Source organism: Saccopteryx leptura, chromosome 2 (genome assembly GCF_036850995.1).
Source record: "Saccopteryx leptura isolate mSacLep1 chromosome 2, mSacLep1_pri_phased_curated, whole genome shotgun sequence".
NCBI lineage: Eukaryota > Metazoa > Chordata > Mammalia > Chiroptera > Emballonuridae > Saccopteryx > Saccopteryx leptura.
In genome coordinates, this window is record NC_089504.1 from 322,695,679 (window position 1) to 322,713,368 (window position 17,690).

Here is a 17,690-nt window from a genome sequence, read left to right on the forward strand (position 1 = left end):
CGCCAGCCCTGTAGTAGGCAGTCTACCAAAACTGGATGGGGTCCCACTTAGTGTCTTTTACTCCAGGCCTGCACTGTCTTCGATCCAGTTTCTGCGAGGGGCAGCCCACCCCCTTGTGGCCAGTGTGGAGAACAGCATCCGGAGAGTGGAGATCAGACCCTGACTGGCTGTGGAAATGGGGGGGGGGGGGGGGAGCGGAGGAAGAGGAAATCGGTAGGGATCATTCCTGGTGCCCGAAGCCCTTGCCAGACAGCTTCTCTGGAATAGATAGCTGGTGCCAGATCTCCTCTCGTAGCCCCTGCGTTTCCTAGGCAGACTCCTGGCTGCATGCTCCGCGGCCTCTCTCCACATTCTCTGTCTTGGTGATGGTGGAGTGTCTGTCTGTCCCTCTGAGGTGCACATCTCCTCTAGGTAAACTGGCCTTGCCCTCTAACCCTCACGTCTGTCTGCACAGCTCCGTTCCAGAGCATGTGCAAGACTGTTGAGAGGGAGGAGGAGTGGCACCGCCTTTTCCCATGAGCCTGGGCTCTGCAGGTCTGTCCAAGGGACACCACCACATAGCCCAGGACCTAGCTGGAAAAAGGAGGGAGAGAAGACCTCAAATCTGCGTACCTCCTGAGAAATCACCCCAGCAGCCAGTCACTGCGGGGTGGTATCTTTGACCCTCCTTCCTCAGGCTCCCTACCCTTGCAGTGGTATTTTGGAGAAGGGTGGGGGTGGGGGAGTGCTTCTTTATGGCGGAACTGGGACATGTACCAGAGACCCGGATTTTGGCAGAGAAGCTCTGCCTGGTTCCACTTCTGGCCCCAACTCACTGTGTGACCTCAACAAATTGCTTAAAATCTCTGTAAAAAATTGTTTATCATATTTTTAAGTTTGGGGGAACTTAAAACTTATTGCTCCCCCCACCCCCACCCCCAGGGGTGACAAATCTGACAGAAGGATTGGGACTAGTGGGGCTGGAGTACTCAGGGAGGTTTTATGAGGAAAGATGAACTTGAGCTGGCTTTTCAGAAATCCATAGGACTTCCACACGCAGAGCAAAATAAGAGAATTTTAGATGGCCAAAGGCACAAACAAAAGTAGGAATGGGCATGGTGTGGCTAGGTTATGGTGAGGGGCTGCTTTGACTGGCATGGAGGGCTGCCTTGACCACTGAAAAGGTAAACAAAGTAAATTAGGTTGGAATAGTAGGTGGAGTCAAGATTGTCAGCTTATTCTACCACTGTTTAGATCAGGGGTCTCAAACTCAACTCAGCATGTGGGCCGCAGAGCAAGATCACAGCCATTTGGCGGGCCGCACTAGGTCTACAAAAGGCAACTGTTATGCAACACTTTTCTCACTGCAGTTGAAAACAAAAAAAAATCAGTACAACAAGCACAATCGTACATGCAGTTTACTCAGTGTCACAAAACGACCAGAAACTGTAGTTCGCATCACAACTGCTGTTAACTAAGCTAATATCTAGCTAGGATGCTAGAGAAATGAAAAATACAAGTAGGCCCCTAGGCTTACTTAATTTTATCCAAAATATTTTTAACTTCGTAGATTAGTCTGCGGGCCGCACAAAATTGTTCAGCGGGCTGCGAGTTTGAGACCCCTGGTTTAGATGTTAGCACCTACATGCTGGGAAAATAAACCATTATGAAATTGAATATCCAAGCAACAAAGAAAAATGCCTGGCAGGCAGTATGAAATAGCAGCTCAAAACACACTAACTCTGCTACTGAAAACATTCACTGGTCAAATTGCCTTTCAACATCTAATTAGACCAATGTTTAGTTTCCCAAATCCAAAATATTTAGAGTTGTGGCACCCACTGAAGAATCATCAAATTCTTCATTTATTACAAGTTCTCACCTACTAACAATCACTTATCCAACCAATCTTTGATGAGCATCTGCTACTGCTACAAGAAAGACACTTTGCTAGGAAATGCAAGGGATGTGAGAATATAAGGATATATTGTCCTTAATTTCATATAAACATAGAACAAGTATACACAAGGTACACTGAGTATCATTAAGAAAAACAAAATAGCATGTAAGTACATAAATATATGAGTATTTCTTTTAAAAAAGGAAACCCAACCACAAATTGTAATTTTTTTTTTTTGTATTTTTCTGAAGTTGGAAATGGGGAGGCAGCCAGACAGACTCCCGCATGCGCCCGACCAGGATCCACCCGGCACGCCCACCAGGGGGCGATGCTCTGCTGCAACCAGAGCCATTCCAGCGCCTGAGGCAGAGGCCATAGAGCCATCCTCAGCACCCGGGGCCAACTTTGCTCCAATGGAGCCTTGGCTGCAGGAGGAGAAGAGAGAGACAGAGAGGAAGGAGAGGGGGAGCGGTGGAGAAGCAGATGGGCGCTTCTCCTGTGTGCCCTGGCCGGGAATTGAACCCGGGACTCCTGCTCGCCAGGCCGACGCTCTACCACTAAGCCAACCGGCCAGGACCCACAAATTGTAATTTAACTCAGCATATACACAGCTATCAATTCTAAATATTATTTGCTAGGCCTTCAAAGAGAAGTTAATGTTAGCTGAAGAGTCCTGCCAAAATGCCCTGGGATATTTCAAATCTCCATGGATCTTTCAATTCTGGGCTCTTGGTAGAAAGGACCACATGTGATTTCTTAAAGTAAAAACTGTAATTATAAAAGTTGTACTAAAATCAAGTTGGCAAGAAATGAAAAGTTTCGGCTTAGTCCCCTCTATATACAAGACAAACACTATTTCTGGCCCATAGCTTAGTTGGTTAGAGCCTTATCCCTACACAACAAATTAACATTTTTCTTTCTCTCCTTTCCTCTCTAAAATAAATTTTTTAAAAATTTAAATACCTAAACACTTGTCACAATTCATTCCTTCATTCTCTATCCAGCTTCCCTCCACCTGCACCCCCTACAAGACAGGCAGATGTTCTTACAGTCAGGCAGAAGTTGCCTTTTTCATTTGCTATTAGAACATTCTAAATGGGATTACACTTGGTTTGGTACTCATACTCCAATAAGTATTTAAGCATTTAGAAAAAGCAAGCATTTAAATTTATAATCACTTCTACTCTAGTCTCCTGAAAAAACAAGTGACACACCTTACTTTTTTAAGATCCTATTTCCTCATATGCCTTACTTCTTAAGTGCTCTAAAAACTAGATTCTAATTTAGTTAATCCAGATTAACAAATGTATAAAGAAAAAAATCTTGTAGGTTATTGCTACAAATTATCCTTTTTCCCCAGTTTAGTAAGATGCAATATGTATATAATACAAAACAGCAATTGTATGCTTTAAAAAAAAAATGTCTCTCAGCACTGGTTTAAAGAAAGACACTGTGAGAAAATTGGAGAGGAGTCACCATGGAGAAATTCATTACAGATCCAAGAAGGACTTTTACCCTTCAAAATGAAATAAAAAGTTACTTCCTAATAAATCCCCTTATACCAGCAATTTTCTTTTTCCCCCCACTCATTTATTTATTTTTTTAAATTTTTTTTTAAAATTTTTTTTAGATTTTATCCATTCATCTTAGAGAGAGGAGAGAGAGAGAGAGAGACAGAGAAGAGAGGGAGGAGCAGGAAGCATCAACTCCCATATGTGCCTTGACCAGGGAAGGCCGGGGTTTCAAACCCATGACCTCAGTGTTCCAGGTCGATGCCTTTACCCACTGTGCCACCGCAGGTCAGGCCACACTCATTTATTTTTTAAAATTAATTTTAATGGGGTGACATTGATAAATCAGGGTACATATGTTCAGAGAAAACATCTCTAGGTTATTTTGACATTTGATTATGCTGCATTTCCATCACCCAAAGTCCAATTGTCTTCCATCACCTTCTAACTGGTTTTCTTTGTGCCCCTCCCCTCCCCCAACCTCCTCCCTCTCCTGCCCCCCACCCCGTAACCCCCACACTCTTGTCCATGTCTCTGAGTCTCATTTTTATGTCCCACCTATCTATGTATGGAATCATATAGTTCTTAGTTTTTTCTGATTTACTTATTTTGCTCAGTATAATGTTATCAAGGTCCATCCATGTTGTTGTAAATGATCCAATGTCATCATTTCTTATGGCTGAGTAGTATTCCATAGTATATATGTACCAAAGCTTTTTTTTTTTTTTTTTTTCCCTGAAGCTGGAAACGGGGAGGCAGTCAGACAGACTCCCGCATGCGCCCGACTGGGATCCACCTGGCACGCCCACCAGGGGGCAATGCTCTGCCCAGCCAGGGCGTCGCTCTGTTGCGACCAGAGCCACTCTAGCACCTGAGGCAGAGGCCATGGCGCCATCCTCAGCGCCCGGGCCATCTTTGCTCCAATGGAGCCTTGGCTGCGGGAGGGGAAGAGAGAGACAGAGAGGAAGGAGAGGGGGAGGGGTGGAGAAGCAGATGGGCGCTTCTCCTGTGTGCCCTGGCCGGGAATCGAACCCGGGACTTCCACACGCCAGGCCGACGCTCTACCACTGAGCCAACAGGTCAGGGCCTGTACCAAAGCTTTTTAATCCACTTGTCCACTGATGGACACTTGGGCTATTTCTAGATCTTTGCTATTGTGAACGATGTTGCCATAAACATGAGATGCATTTTTTCTTTTCAAACAGTGCTATGATGTTCTTGGGATATATTCCTAAAAGTGGTATAGCTGGGTCAAAAGGCAGTTCGATTTTTAATTTAGCAATTTTCAACTGAAGATTTTTTCTTTCTTTTTTTAGTGAGAGAGAGAGGGACAGACAGACAGAAACAGAGACAGGGAGAGAGATGAGAAGCATCAACTCATAGTTGCTGCACTTTAGTTGTTCACTGATTGCTTTCTCATATATACCTTGACCCCAGGGGCTGCAGCAGAGCCAGTGACCGCTTGCTCAAACCAGTGACTTTGGGCTTCACGCTAGCAACCATGGATAATGTCTATGATCCCACACGCTCAAGCTGGTGACCTCGGGCTTCAAACCTGTGTCCTCAGCTCCCAGGCTGATGCTCTCTCCACTGCACCACCACCTGGTCAGGTTTGACTGAAGATTTTTTTTAAATTTATTTATTTATTATTTTTTACAGAGACAGGGAGTGAGTCAGAGAGAGGGATAGACAGGGACAGACAGACAGGAATGGAGAGAGATGAGAAGCATCAATCATTAGTTTTCCATTGCGTGTTGCAACACCTTAGTTGTTCATTGATTGCTTTCTCATATGTGCCTTGACCACGGGCCTTCAGCAGACCCAGTAACCCCTTGCTGGAGCCAGCGACATTGGGTTCAAACTGGTGGGCTTTTGCTCAAACCAGATGAGCCTGCGCTCAAGCTGGCGACCTCGGGGTCTCGAACCTGGGTCCTCTGCATCCCATCGACTGAAGATTTTTAAAGATAGGCAATACCTCTTTAGTCAGGGGCAAGACAATAGCTAACACAATAGCCATCCTGTGTGACTGAATCAAAATTATACTTAACTTTCTGTCAGATTTTCAACAATTATTTTTGGTGTGCCACAGAATTTCAGTAATTAGTTTGTGTGTGTGCCATGAGATGAAAAAGGTTGAAAATCACATGACTGTGTGATTTAGAAGTTGGTCCAAAAGTTCATCTTCAGCAATTATGTCTGCATGATCAACTGTACTTCTCCTGCAACAGGTGACAAGAAACTGCCTTTCTCAGGTAAAGCAAAGGAATCAAACTAGTAAGACCTGTGTTCCTAGGACTTACTACTTTTCTTTTGAATTTTGCCAAAATGACTTTGAATGGGATGAATTACCACGTTTGTTTTGGCTTTGTTTGGCTTTCCGCTTTGCTTTTTAACCAGATAAGGCTCCCCGACTAACCCAAACTGATCCATTCCCTCAACACAATTTTAAGACCACACGGCTATATGAAGAGAAGAGAAGCGTGGGTGTGTGCCAGCCACAACCTGCTGGGGCACGGGGGGGGAGGGCAGCGGCTTGCTCGGCTACTGCTGCCCGCCCTGGGTCAGCTCAGCCACGTCTTTTTTTATTTTATTATTTTTTTTAATTTATTTTATTTATTTTTTTTTTTTGAAGCTGGAAACAGGGAGAGACAGTCAGACAGACTCCCGCATGTGCCCGACCGGGATCCACCCGGCACGCCCACCAGGGGCGACGCTCTGCCCACCAGGGGGCGATGCTCTGCCCATCCTGGGCGTCGCCATGTTGCGACCAGAGCCACTCTAGCGCCTGAGGCAGAGGCCAAGGAGCCATCCCCAGCGCCCGGGCCATCTTTGCTCCAATGGAGCCTTGGCTGCGGGAGGGGAAGAGAGAGACAGAGAGGAAGGCGCGGCGGAGGGGTGGAGAAGCAAATGGGCGCTTCTCCTGTGTGCCCTGGCCGGGAATCAAACCCGGGTCCTCCGCACGCTAGGCCGACGCTCTACCGCTGAGCCAACCCGGCCAGGGCTCAGCCACGTCTTGACACCACCTCAGCCCAGGCGGCAGCCCATGTGCCCCAGCTGCTGCCCGGTGCCCAGAGCAGAGCGGTGGGTCCAGACGTGGGGGGGGGGGGCACCTGGGGGAGGGGGCGTCCGGGTTGCAGGGGCGGGGGGCAGACCGAGCGGAGGAGCCCGGCTGGCGGAAGTGAGTGGACCCATTCGAATAGCTGGGGCCCCACTCTGGATCGCCTTTAGCTGCCTTCTTCTGGCTTTTGCCGTTTCGCTAGGTGACTGGGGGAACCCTAACGGCCGGAGCGCGGTCACGTGAGCTGCCCCGCTCCCTAGCCGGGAGGAGCGAGGCCGCGGGCGGCCGCTAGGGGGAGCACGAGGACGCTGGTTTGGGGAGCGGGGCGTTCAGGGAGCCGCGGAGCGGGCGCCGCTGAGCTTCACACACAGGCAGCGGGGTCCAGAGGGGAACAGAGGGGCGCATCCCCTTCCCAAAGTGCCCCGGACCAGAGGCCTCCGGTGATAGCTGTCTCCGCGAAGCCCACGCTGGAGCCAAACTCAACAGGGCCTCCTTCCCGCATCTTTCTTTCCCCAACTCGGGGAGGAAGGCAGGGGAGCTCCCAAATGTATCCCCTCCTGGCTCCTGTGGGGAACTGATACTGCAAGGGCCAGAGGGTATCGCGGAGGGGGAGCGGGCACCTTTTCCTCGGGGGAAGAGAAAGGGAAAAGTTTTTATCATACAGATTACCTCGTCTTTCTATGGGAGCCCATGTGACAGACTGCCTGCCTTACGGGTGCTTGACCAGAAAATTCCATACTGATTATGCCTCTGGGAGAGGCTGAAACTGCAGTTAGATTAGGCACTAAATCTAGGTTCTTGGGAGTAGGGGAGGAATAAAGAGGGACAAATACACGGTGATGGAAAATGATTTGACTTTGGGTGATGGGCACACAACACAATCAACAGTTGAAATGATATCGAGATGTTCACTTGAAACCTATGTACTGTACTCTTTTTTTTTTTTTTTTAAGATTTTATTTATTGATCTTAACAGAGAAAGGAGAGGGGTGGGGAGCAAGAAGTATCAATTAATAGTTGCTTCAGTTTAGTTGTTCCTTGCTTGCATGTGCCTTGACTGGACAAACTCAGGGTTTTGAACCCGTGACCTCAGCGTTCTAGGTGGAAACTCTATCCACTGCAGTACCACAGGCCAGGCAAAACCCATGTACTCTTGTTGATCAATGTCAATTTTCAAATTGTGGTCCTGGCCCTGGCAGGTTGGCTCAGCGGTAGAGCATTGACCTGGAGTGCGGGGGACCCGGGTTCGGTTCCCGGCCAGGGTACATAGGAGAAGCGCCCATTTGCTTCTCCACCCCCCCTCCTTCCTCTCTGTCTCTCTCTTCCCCTCCCGCAGCCAAGGCTCCATTGGAGCAAAGATGGCCCGGGCGCTGGGGATGGCTCCTTAGCCTCTGCCCCAGACACTAGAGTGGCTCTGGTCGCGGCAGAGTGACGCCCAGGAGGGGCAGAGCATCACCTCCTGGTGGGCAGAGCCTCACCCCTGGTGGGCGTGCCGGGTGGATCCCAGTCGGGCACGCATGCGGGAAGTCTGTCTGACTGTCTCTCCCTGTTTCCAGCTTCAGAAAAATACAAAAAAAAAAAAAAAATTGTGGTCCTGTGTTTGTTTTTTTAAATGCCAACACGCTTAAGCGTTTGGCCCTGAGACTTTTTTTTTTTTTTTAATTTTTTTACAGAGGCAGAGATAGACAGGGACAGACAGACAGGAACGGAGAGAGATGAGAAGCATCAATCATCAGTTTCTCGTTGCGCGTTGCGACTTCTTAGTTGTTCATTGATTGCTTTCTCACATGTGCCTTGACTGAGGGCCTTCAGCAGACCGAGTAACCCTCTGCTGGAGCCAGCGACCTTGGGTCCAAGCTGGTAAGCTCTTTGCTCAAGCCAGATGAGCCCGCGCTCAAGCTGGCAACCTCGGGGTCTCGAACCTGGGTCTTTCCGCATCCCAGTCCGACGCTCTATCCACTGCACCACCGCCTGGTCAGGCCCTGTGTTTGTTTTTATTCTTGAATGCTAAGGGGCTTGTGCTACACTTGTTGGTGAAAGGCTAATTAAAAAGCAAAGCAGAAGGCCAAACAAGACCAAAATTTTCAAAAAATTTTTTAAAAAAGAGCTAGGTTTCTTATCTTAGGCTTTTACCATGAGTGGTGCCATTTAGGCCTATGGTTTTTCTCTTTAACACTCCCTATCTACCACTCCCAGTTCAGATTAATAGAACATCGGCCTGGAATACTAAGGTCCCAGGTTTGAAACCCAAGGTCTCTGACTTGAGCGTGGGTTCATCTGGCTTGAGCACAGAGTCCCCAGTTTGGGCATGGAATCAGAGATGTGATTCCATGGTCACTGGCTTGAGCCCAAAGGTCGCTGGCTTAAGCAAGGGGTCACTGGCTCAGCTGGAGTCCCCTGGTCAAGGCACATATGAGAAAGCAATCAATGAACAACTAAGGTGCCGCAACTATGAGTTCATGCTTCTCATCTCTCTCCCTTCCTGTCTCTCTCTCTCTCTAAAAATAAATAAAAATTAAAAATAAAATGGCATTGCCCTACAGATCCCCTGTAGATTCTTTCTGAGCCTTCTGGGTCTTCATCATTTTCACATCCAAATAATCTGCATGCCAGAGTAGCACATCTTGGAGTGGTTTGTTCTGAACAACTACAGTTATATTTAACATTTTTTTATACTTATTTTTTTTTCCTACAAAGGCTTTATCATTTCTTTGGGTATTTTGGTGTTAGATTAAGAAATAGATTACTACTGATGTAAAAATCTTTTTCAGCTACCTTTTTTTTTTTTTTTTGTATTTTTCTGAAGCTGGAAACGGGGAGGCAGTCAGACAGACTCCCGCATGTGCCCGACCAGGATCCACCCGGCACGCCCACCAGGGGGCGATGCTCTGCCCATCCGGGGCGTCGCTCTGTCGCGACCAGAGCCACTCTAGAGCCTGGGGCAGAGGCCAAGGAGCCATCCCCAGCGCCCGGGCCATCTTTTGCTCCAATGGAGCCTTGGCTGCGGGAGGGGAAGAGAGAGACAGAGAGGAAGGAGAGGGGGAGGGGTGGAGAAGCAGATGGGCGCTTCTCCTATGTGCCCTGGTCGGGAATCAAACCCGGGACTCCTGCACGCCAGGCCGACGCTCTACCACTGAGCCAACCGGCCAGGGCCTCAGCTTCCTTTTTAAAGATGTTTATTTTATTGATTTTAGAGAGAGAGGAAAGGAGATAGAGATGATTAGAACATTGATCTGTTCCTGTACGTGCCCTGACCAGGGATTGAACTGACAACCTCTGTGCTTCATTCAGCACGATGCTCTAGCCAACCAAGCTTATCCAGTCAGGGCTTTTTTCTGCTACTTTTTAAGATCTAATGAAGGCCTCTATTTCAACAATCTTCTAAATTTTATATACTCCTCTTTTAAAAAGCTAGAACATGAGAGTTGGAGGTTTTTATTTAGTAAAAAAAAAATTTTCTCATTTTACAGATTAAGAAGCAGAACAGAGCCACAGATTTTTAAAAGGCAAAAGTTATGCAATCGGAAGAGAAACCAGAATATGAACCACAGGATTTTTTTTTTTTTTTGTATTTTTCTGAAGTTGGAAACGGGGAGGCAGTCAGACAGACTCCCACATGTGCCCGACGGGGATCCACCCGGCATGCCCACTAGGGGGCGATGCTCTGTTGCAACCAGAGCCATTCTAGCGCCTGAGGCAGAGGCCAGAGAGCCATCCTCAGTGCTCGGGCCAACTTTGCTCCAATGGAGCCTTGGCTGCGGGAGGGGAAGAGAGAGACAGAGAGGAAGGAGAGGGGGAGGGGTAGAGAAGCAGATGGGCGCTTCTCCTGTATGCCCTGGCTGGGAATCGAACCCGGGACTCCTGCACACCAGGCCAACGCTCTACCACTGAGCCAACCGGCCAGGGCGAACCACAGGATTTTAAATAATCATTTTATCTGGCCTGGTAGCTTAGCTGTTTAGAGTGTGGTCCTGATACCCCAAGGTTATGAGCTTGATTTCTGGTCAGGTCACATACAAGACAACCAATGGATGCATAAATATCATAAATAGAACAACAAATCAATGTTTCTGCCTCTCTCTCCCTCTCCCCATTCCTCTCTTTTTAAAGCATTTTTCAGCATTCTACTTCTGTGGAAGACTTGCTCTTGCCAAATTCTCTCCCTTGGCCCTGGGTTCTTTTGCATTTAAACCTTTGGAGTAGTTTGGAATGTGTGGGGGTGAAGAAGGTACTAGTTGAGGCTTCTGGAATTCAGTTTCTGGTCTTCCTAAGACTTTTAAGTGATAACCTAAGCCTTTCAACGTTTCCGTATTTTTAAATAATGTTTCCATACTTTAAATGGACTTGTAAATCAACAAATATTTCCTGACTGCCTATCATGTACAAAGCACGGTGATTGTATTTTCATAATATAATGAGAGAAGAGTCCATCCCTCAAATATGATATTTTATTGATATATTGGTACCTTTCATGGGTATGTGTTACAATAGGGAAAGTTCTCCCTTAGCTAGCTAGACAAATGGTTGGGTTTATTATTTGGTTTAGCAGGCTTTAACTCCATCTGTAAGAGTTCTTTGCATTTCCAAGGGCTAAGTCACACGCTGGAGTCTTTCCTTTTTGATGTGGATTTTCTAATCCTGTCAGGCCTTCCTGCAGGCTGTCCTTGAACTGCTGTTTCTGCCCGAGTGATGGCGAAGGCGCTGGCACATTTCCAAGCTTTAGCCTCAGTTTGGAGCCTTTTCGAAGCGCCGTGGGCTAGACCACAAAGATAGGTGACAAAAGCTCATTACAGGTCCTCTGTGGGCTCCTACCCAGCAGCCGCAGCGCGCCTGCGTGCGGAAGCCCCTTTGTTGCTCCGGCACCGGGGTCTGGCTGCGCCTGCGTGGTGGGCCGGCGCGGGTAAGTGCGCTGCTCCGCTGGCACCGGCTGGGGGCGAGTAGACTTGGAGCAGCCGACGCCGCCGCAGTCGTTGCGACCGCCGCTGCAGAGTTCAGAGGGCCCGGAGTGGGAGATTTCCCACACAGTGGCTGAGATGTCGTCCACTGCGGCTTTTTACCTTCTCTCCACCCTGGGAGGGTATTTGGTGACCTCATTTTTGTTGCTCAAGTACCCGACCTTGCTGCACCAAAGAAAGAAGCAGCGATTCCTCAGTAAACACATCTCTCACCGCGGAGGTGAGAGGGGTCCCCAGAACCCGATGGCGGGGATGGGGGGTAGGCTTTTGAGGGAGGCCCTTTGGAGCTCCGCAGAAGGCTGGAGGGTGAAAATACGTGAGAGTCTGAGGAAGAATGAGGATGTGTGAATAGAGAGCTCCCCCGGAGGTGAAGGAGATGTGAAGGGAGGTCTCCTGTGGGAAAGGAAGGGGTCTTCAGACAAAGCCAAGGTGAGGATTTCTTGAGTGCAGCCGTGCCAGGGATTCTCAGAAGGAGGAGGACCAGGGTGAAAATGAAGGGTAGATGGAGAGTTTCTCGGCGGACGGAAGAATGACCGCGCAGGGAGGCTCCAGGCGGGGAGTCCGGGGTGGGGGGTACCCGGCTGGGGAACCGGGGACAGGCTGCTCGCTGTGAGCCAGTGACTGAGCTTGTGGGGAGATCCTGGGCCGTAGTTTTCCGGAGCTGAAGAACTGCGTGCACCTGAAGCGTGCTGCAGCCCAGGTATCTGCAGTCGCTGGGGCCCGGCCCCACGCTTTCTCCCCACTGCCCCCACTCTTAGCATGAAAATTGATAAGAAAGGGAAACTGAGTCTCTGAGGCGGGTACACTTTCCAAGGTCGCAATTAGAACTTAGACTGGGCTAGGACAGAAATTGAAACGTCCAGGTTCCCAAGTCTGCAAACTTTGCACCCGTTTATTTTTTTTAAAGCCCCACCCTGCACCCCAGCAATGACACGTGGATTTCCAAAAGACAGAAAGATGATTTAGTTTGTGACAGGACAGTATTGTTTAAAGAAAAAAAATAGTTTCTTTTGGAAATATGTCCTGCTAAAAGGAAACTGGATAATCTACCCTCTAATTTCCCAGACTGCAGGCCAGATCTTGCCTCTTCATTATTGAATAAGTGTCTGTTTCATTCAAGCATGATGTATAAAATGTGAAATTGGATTATTTCAATCAACATTATTCTTTAGAGTTGAATAGTAACCAGGATAAAATTGCTTGGAATTTGCAGACTAATACTTGAAATGGTAAATTTCTAAATTTATAGCCTAAAACGTGACTTTGTACTGTAACTCCTTTTCTAACAAGAATTGGCTGGGAATAAGGGTTTAAATATCACAGAAATAATTAGCATTCTTCCGTTTAATTTTACCAGTTACACATAGTACTAAACGTGACTTCAGTGGTTATGCTAGTCTCCAACTCAGGAAAAGCATCAAAGGTTTTCAGTTGTCACCTGCTATATGCCATGTTATTTCTTATTTGGTTTATCTGTATTTTAGTAGATACATAGTTAAACTGTAGGACCTACATATGACTAATGTACTAATAATATGCCTTCAACCATTAAACTCGCAAACCAACTTTTAGTGTTTCAGTTGTTACTGTAGAAGCACTTTTCAGTGGTGATGGTCTAGTCCTGAGACAAATCAGTACACACTACAGTTGTGTTTACTGAGTTTTAAAAAGAAAAGCATTTACTAAAAACCCAAACCATACCAAGAGTCTCTAAAAAGCTATCTAAACTGTCATTATGGATGCTCTAAATTTTATTTTAGTAGAAATAATCTTGTTAAATATCTCAAAATCTGTTTTACTCCTATAATGGGCTAAAGCAGTGGTCCTCAACCTTTTTTGGGCCATGGACTGGTTTAATGTCAGAAAATATTTTCATGGACTGGCCTTTAGGGTGGGACGGATAAATGTATCACGTGACCGAGATAAGCGTCAAGAGTGAGTCTTAGACGGATGTAACAGAGGGAATCTGGTCATTTTTTAAAAATAAAACATCATTCAGACTTAAATATAAATAAAACGGAAATAATGTAAGTTATTTATTCTTTCTCTGCGAACCGGTACCAAATGGCCCACGGACTGCTACCAGTCCGCGGCCCGGGGGTTGGGGACCACTGGGCTAAAGCATTGTAGAAAGTTTCAGTGTGTTAGTGTTTACTACACTTTTGCAGAGTGTGTACACCAAATAATACAGTTGAATTCAGAGTGATAGAGGAGATATATATATATATATATTTTTTTTTTTTAAAAACATTTTGTAATTCAAGGTACTGTTTTTGGAAAATAATAGACTTAAGGAGTCACCTCCTTGCTTGCTTTTTATTTTTTTTCTTGGCCACTGATAACAGCAATCACTAGTGTCTCTGTGTATCATTAACATTTAGACTCTAATTGTCATAACTGATATTTCACATAAACCAGATGTATGACCATTCTAAGATTGAAACATTGATTGCTATTTGTGTTTAAAGTATTTGCACTTGAATTGCTATAACTTGAAACTCTTAACAGGTACTATATTATGTCTTGCTATAAAAGCGTTATCACCTGAGTCAGCCACTGGACCCACCCAGGCCTTGGGAATAAGCCTGAGTTTTCCTTATCTATAAATGGAGAGCATTTGCCTTCTCTTTGAGTTGTTAGAGAATTAGTTGTACAGAAAATTGTAAAAATTGAAAATATAAGCATGGATACAGGGAATCCACATTTGTATTAACATTGACTGCCTTTGAAAATGGAAAATATTCTGTTTCAAAAGTTAAATGCTGTAGGTTTGCTTTGTTCTTACCCTTAAAGCATACATTGTATTGCATTATATTGTAATAGGATATATTAATACATCTGCTTCCATTAGTAGTCTGTGAATTCCTCAAAGCCAAGTTTTAGATTTTATTAATTCTTTCATCTCCAGCCTCTAGTATAGATATTAACAAATAATTAAAATAATAGCTAATTTTCTGCTGCATGCTAGATACTATACATGTGTTACTTAAATTTATTTGATCAAGAACATATAACTACAATGCATTGATGAAACACCAGTAGGACCAAAGATATACCCTTTGGATTAAATGGGGAATAGGTAATTCTCTCAAAGGCCGTTTTCTTAATTTCTGTATGAAATTGTGAATTTTATTAATATATTCCCAATTGCATAAATAACTCATGTTCATTGTAGAAAATTTGGAAAGTACGAAAATGAGAAAAGAAAAAATGGTTCCTAAACTTTACTATCTGGACATAATCTCTGTTAACATTTTGAAGTATCTCCTCTAACTATATATTGTCCTGTATTTGGAATTATACTGTATATACATTTATTTCAGGTAGAGATAGGATAGCGAGGAAATAACTTATTTTAATACTCCCTAACCTGTCTCTGTGGACCAATTGAATTAAGCAACAGGCTTTTTAAAAAGAGATCTATTTATTAGGGCTTAGTGGTCAAAGAATTGAAAAAAATTACCAACTGATCCAATCTTACCCTTCCCTTCTAATCTTTCACCCTTGGAATCAAGGCAGGGTACTGTCACAATCTGGGCGTCCTGCCGCAGGTTGATTTGGCAGGTGATAAGTTTGAGGGTAAAGCTTGCTCTTGGATACTGACTGCTCCTGGGTCCTAAACTTGACTTAGTTGTTCAAGGAGGAAATTGAGGCCTCAGTTTGCGTCTCCAGGTGTCACTGGAAGTAGCAATTCTGCAGTTGCAACATGTCCCACGTCAGGGTATCGATTCTGTCTTTTCAGCTCTTGTTCCCTCTTTCTTATTTTTAAGGAACTCTTCCTCACTTCTCACTGAAAACACTTCCAGCTGCCTTGCTCATTCCTACTGATATCTTAGCAATGTAATCACTTATTATTTGTTTAACAGTGTTTTCCAACTTAATAAAACAAACTCAAATGTGCTGATTTTCAGCAATGAAGATATGTGTGTGTGTATATATATATATATACATATATCTTTTAAACTGTGTACAAGTTTAGAAAAGTTATTACAGAAACATTATTGAAGTTATGACAAGATACATGATAAACCATTTACTATTAAAGAGAGCATACATGTGATGGTTAGTTGCTAAATGCTGTTTGTGTATCAATACACAGTTTGAATATCATCCTGTGCTTCTGTGCTATTGATGTTTAATTTTTTTCTTATATATGCAAATATAAATTTCAAAAGGTTTTTTCCCCTTGAAAGAAACAATTCTGCACTGTTCCAAGGGACCCATATCTTTTGCATATGCTAACTATAGTTCTTACAAACTCTTTATGACCCTAAATAAATTACATACACTATTTCTAAGGCATACTGTAAATGTTGAATGAACAAATGAATTTAGAAATGAAGAAGGTACTTACTTTGTTATTTGATTTTGTAAATAACTTCATTTTGAGTTGAGATAGGATATTCAGATGTTAAGATATGTTTTATTTGCACTAAATTGTTTTCCAATTTCAGAAAATATTTAATTTTGAAGGTTGTGCTTGGGCCCTGGCTAGTTGGTTCAGCAGTAGAGCATCGGCCTGGCGTGTGGAAATCTTGGGTTTGATTCCCAGTCAGGGCACATAGGAGAAGTGACCATCAGCTTCTCCACCGCTTCCCCTTCCTCTCTCTTTTTCTCTCTTCCTTTCCCATAGCCATGGCTCAATTCAAGCAGGTTGACCCCAGGCGCTGAGGATGGCTCCATGGCCTCACCTCAGGTGCTGAAATAGCTCCATTCAGAGCAATGGAGCAGTGGCTCCAGATGGGCAGAACATCACCTCTAGTGGGCTTGTTGGGTGGATCCCGGTTGGGGCGCATGCAGGAGTCTGTCTCTCTGCCTCTCTGCCTCTAAGTAAAAAGAAAAAGAAATAGAATGTTGTTCTTTTGTGCTTGGTGCACATTGTCATATTTGTCATTGATTTTTAAACATCATACATGCATATATCACGTATTCAAACATGTAAATGATGGTGGTTGGGCCATACCTGTAAAACAAACCTACAATGTTTATTTTTTTATTTTTTATTTTTATTTTTTTAACTTTATTCATTTTAGAGGAGAGAGAGAAGAGGGGAGGAGCAGGTAGCACCGACTCCCATATGTGCCTTGACCAGGCAAACCTAGGGTTTAGAAACAGCAACCTCAGCGTTCCAGGTCGCTGCTTTATCCACTGGGCCACCACAGGTCAGGCCTATTTTTCTTTTTAGCAAGCAAGAGAGAGATATACAGACAGATGGGAAAGGAGAGAGATGAGAAGTATCAACTCATAGTTGCAGCACTTTTAGTTGTTCGTTGATTGCTTATCATATGTGCCTTGACTGGGGGCTCCAGCCAAGCCAGTGACCTTTGAGCTCAAGCCAATGACCATGGGATCATATCTATGATCCCATGTTCAGGCCGGCAACCCCCGCAGTCAAGCTGGTGAGCCTGCACTCAAGCCGGTGACCTAGGGGTTTTGAACCTGGGACCTCAGTGTCCCAGGTCAACGTTCTATCCACTATGTCACCACCAGTCAGGCAAGTCTACAATGTTTATGGAAAGTTTATTGATATATAAAACATTTGGGAGGTCAAAAGGACAATGGACAGATGTTTCTTTCCTTTAAATCTAATTAAAGGTACAAAAAATAATGTTTTCTTTATTTTCCTATCTTAAAAGAAATTAGCCAATCACAAAGTAATTGTGAAGCACTGTCTAAAACTCCATCCTAACTTTTCCCTAACTCCTTTCCCCCAAAGAGCCGACACACACAAAAAGATGTATATTACAAAGCCCTTGCTATTGGAATTGAGAAGGCTTATAAAGAACATGGCTCACTTTCCTTTTGCAAGTTTGGAACTAATTTTAAAACAAAATACCAGCATCAGAAAATACTAATAGAGCTGAATTTGGACTTTGTAATGTCCTCTCTAAATTGAACTTTACACTAAAACTGGAGGCCTTGTCCTTACACGAGTAGGGCCTGCCTTGACAAACTTTCTGTATAGATGAGCAGAAATTTTGTGCCTGCTGACGGTGGGCCACTACAAATGAAGTGGATTACAGGGGGACAGACAACTCTGTCTCCTAGTCAGTTCTGCTCCCATGGGGAGAACTGTGTGAGGGAGTAAAGAAGAATTAGAAGTGTTCCTTCTACTCTTTCCCTTTTTGGGGACTAGAGTAGAATTTCCCTTCACTAGGTGGAAACAGGCCATGGGGGATAGACGTTCCCCTCAATACTTGCCTTCAAAAAGCCTTCTTAGGGTTTAGTTGAATATACCAGATGATAAAAATTATAAGACTTAGAACTAATTAAAAAAAAAAAAGGTA

General features: G+C 44.9%; 1 protein-coding gene across 4 annotated transcripts in view; it reads left to right on the forward strand.

The window, feature by feature from the left end:
- Positions 1-11,111: 11,111 nt before the first annotated feature.
- Positions 11,112-17,690, forward strand: part of GDPD1 (glycerophosphodiester phosphodiesterase domain containing 1) — a 56,952-nt gene continuing 50,373 nt past the window's right edge. For 2 of the 4 annotated variants that reach the window (XM_066363121.1, XM_066363124.1), the window contains exon 1: positions 11,360-11,623. In XM_066363121.1, the coding sequence (XP_066219218.1) occupies positions 11,482-11,623 (142 nt within the window). In that variant the 5' untranslated portion in view covers positions 11,360-11,481. The other 2 variants (XM_066363125.1, XM_066363123.1) reach the window with 2 other exon arrangements.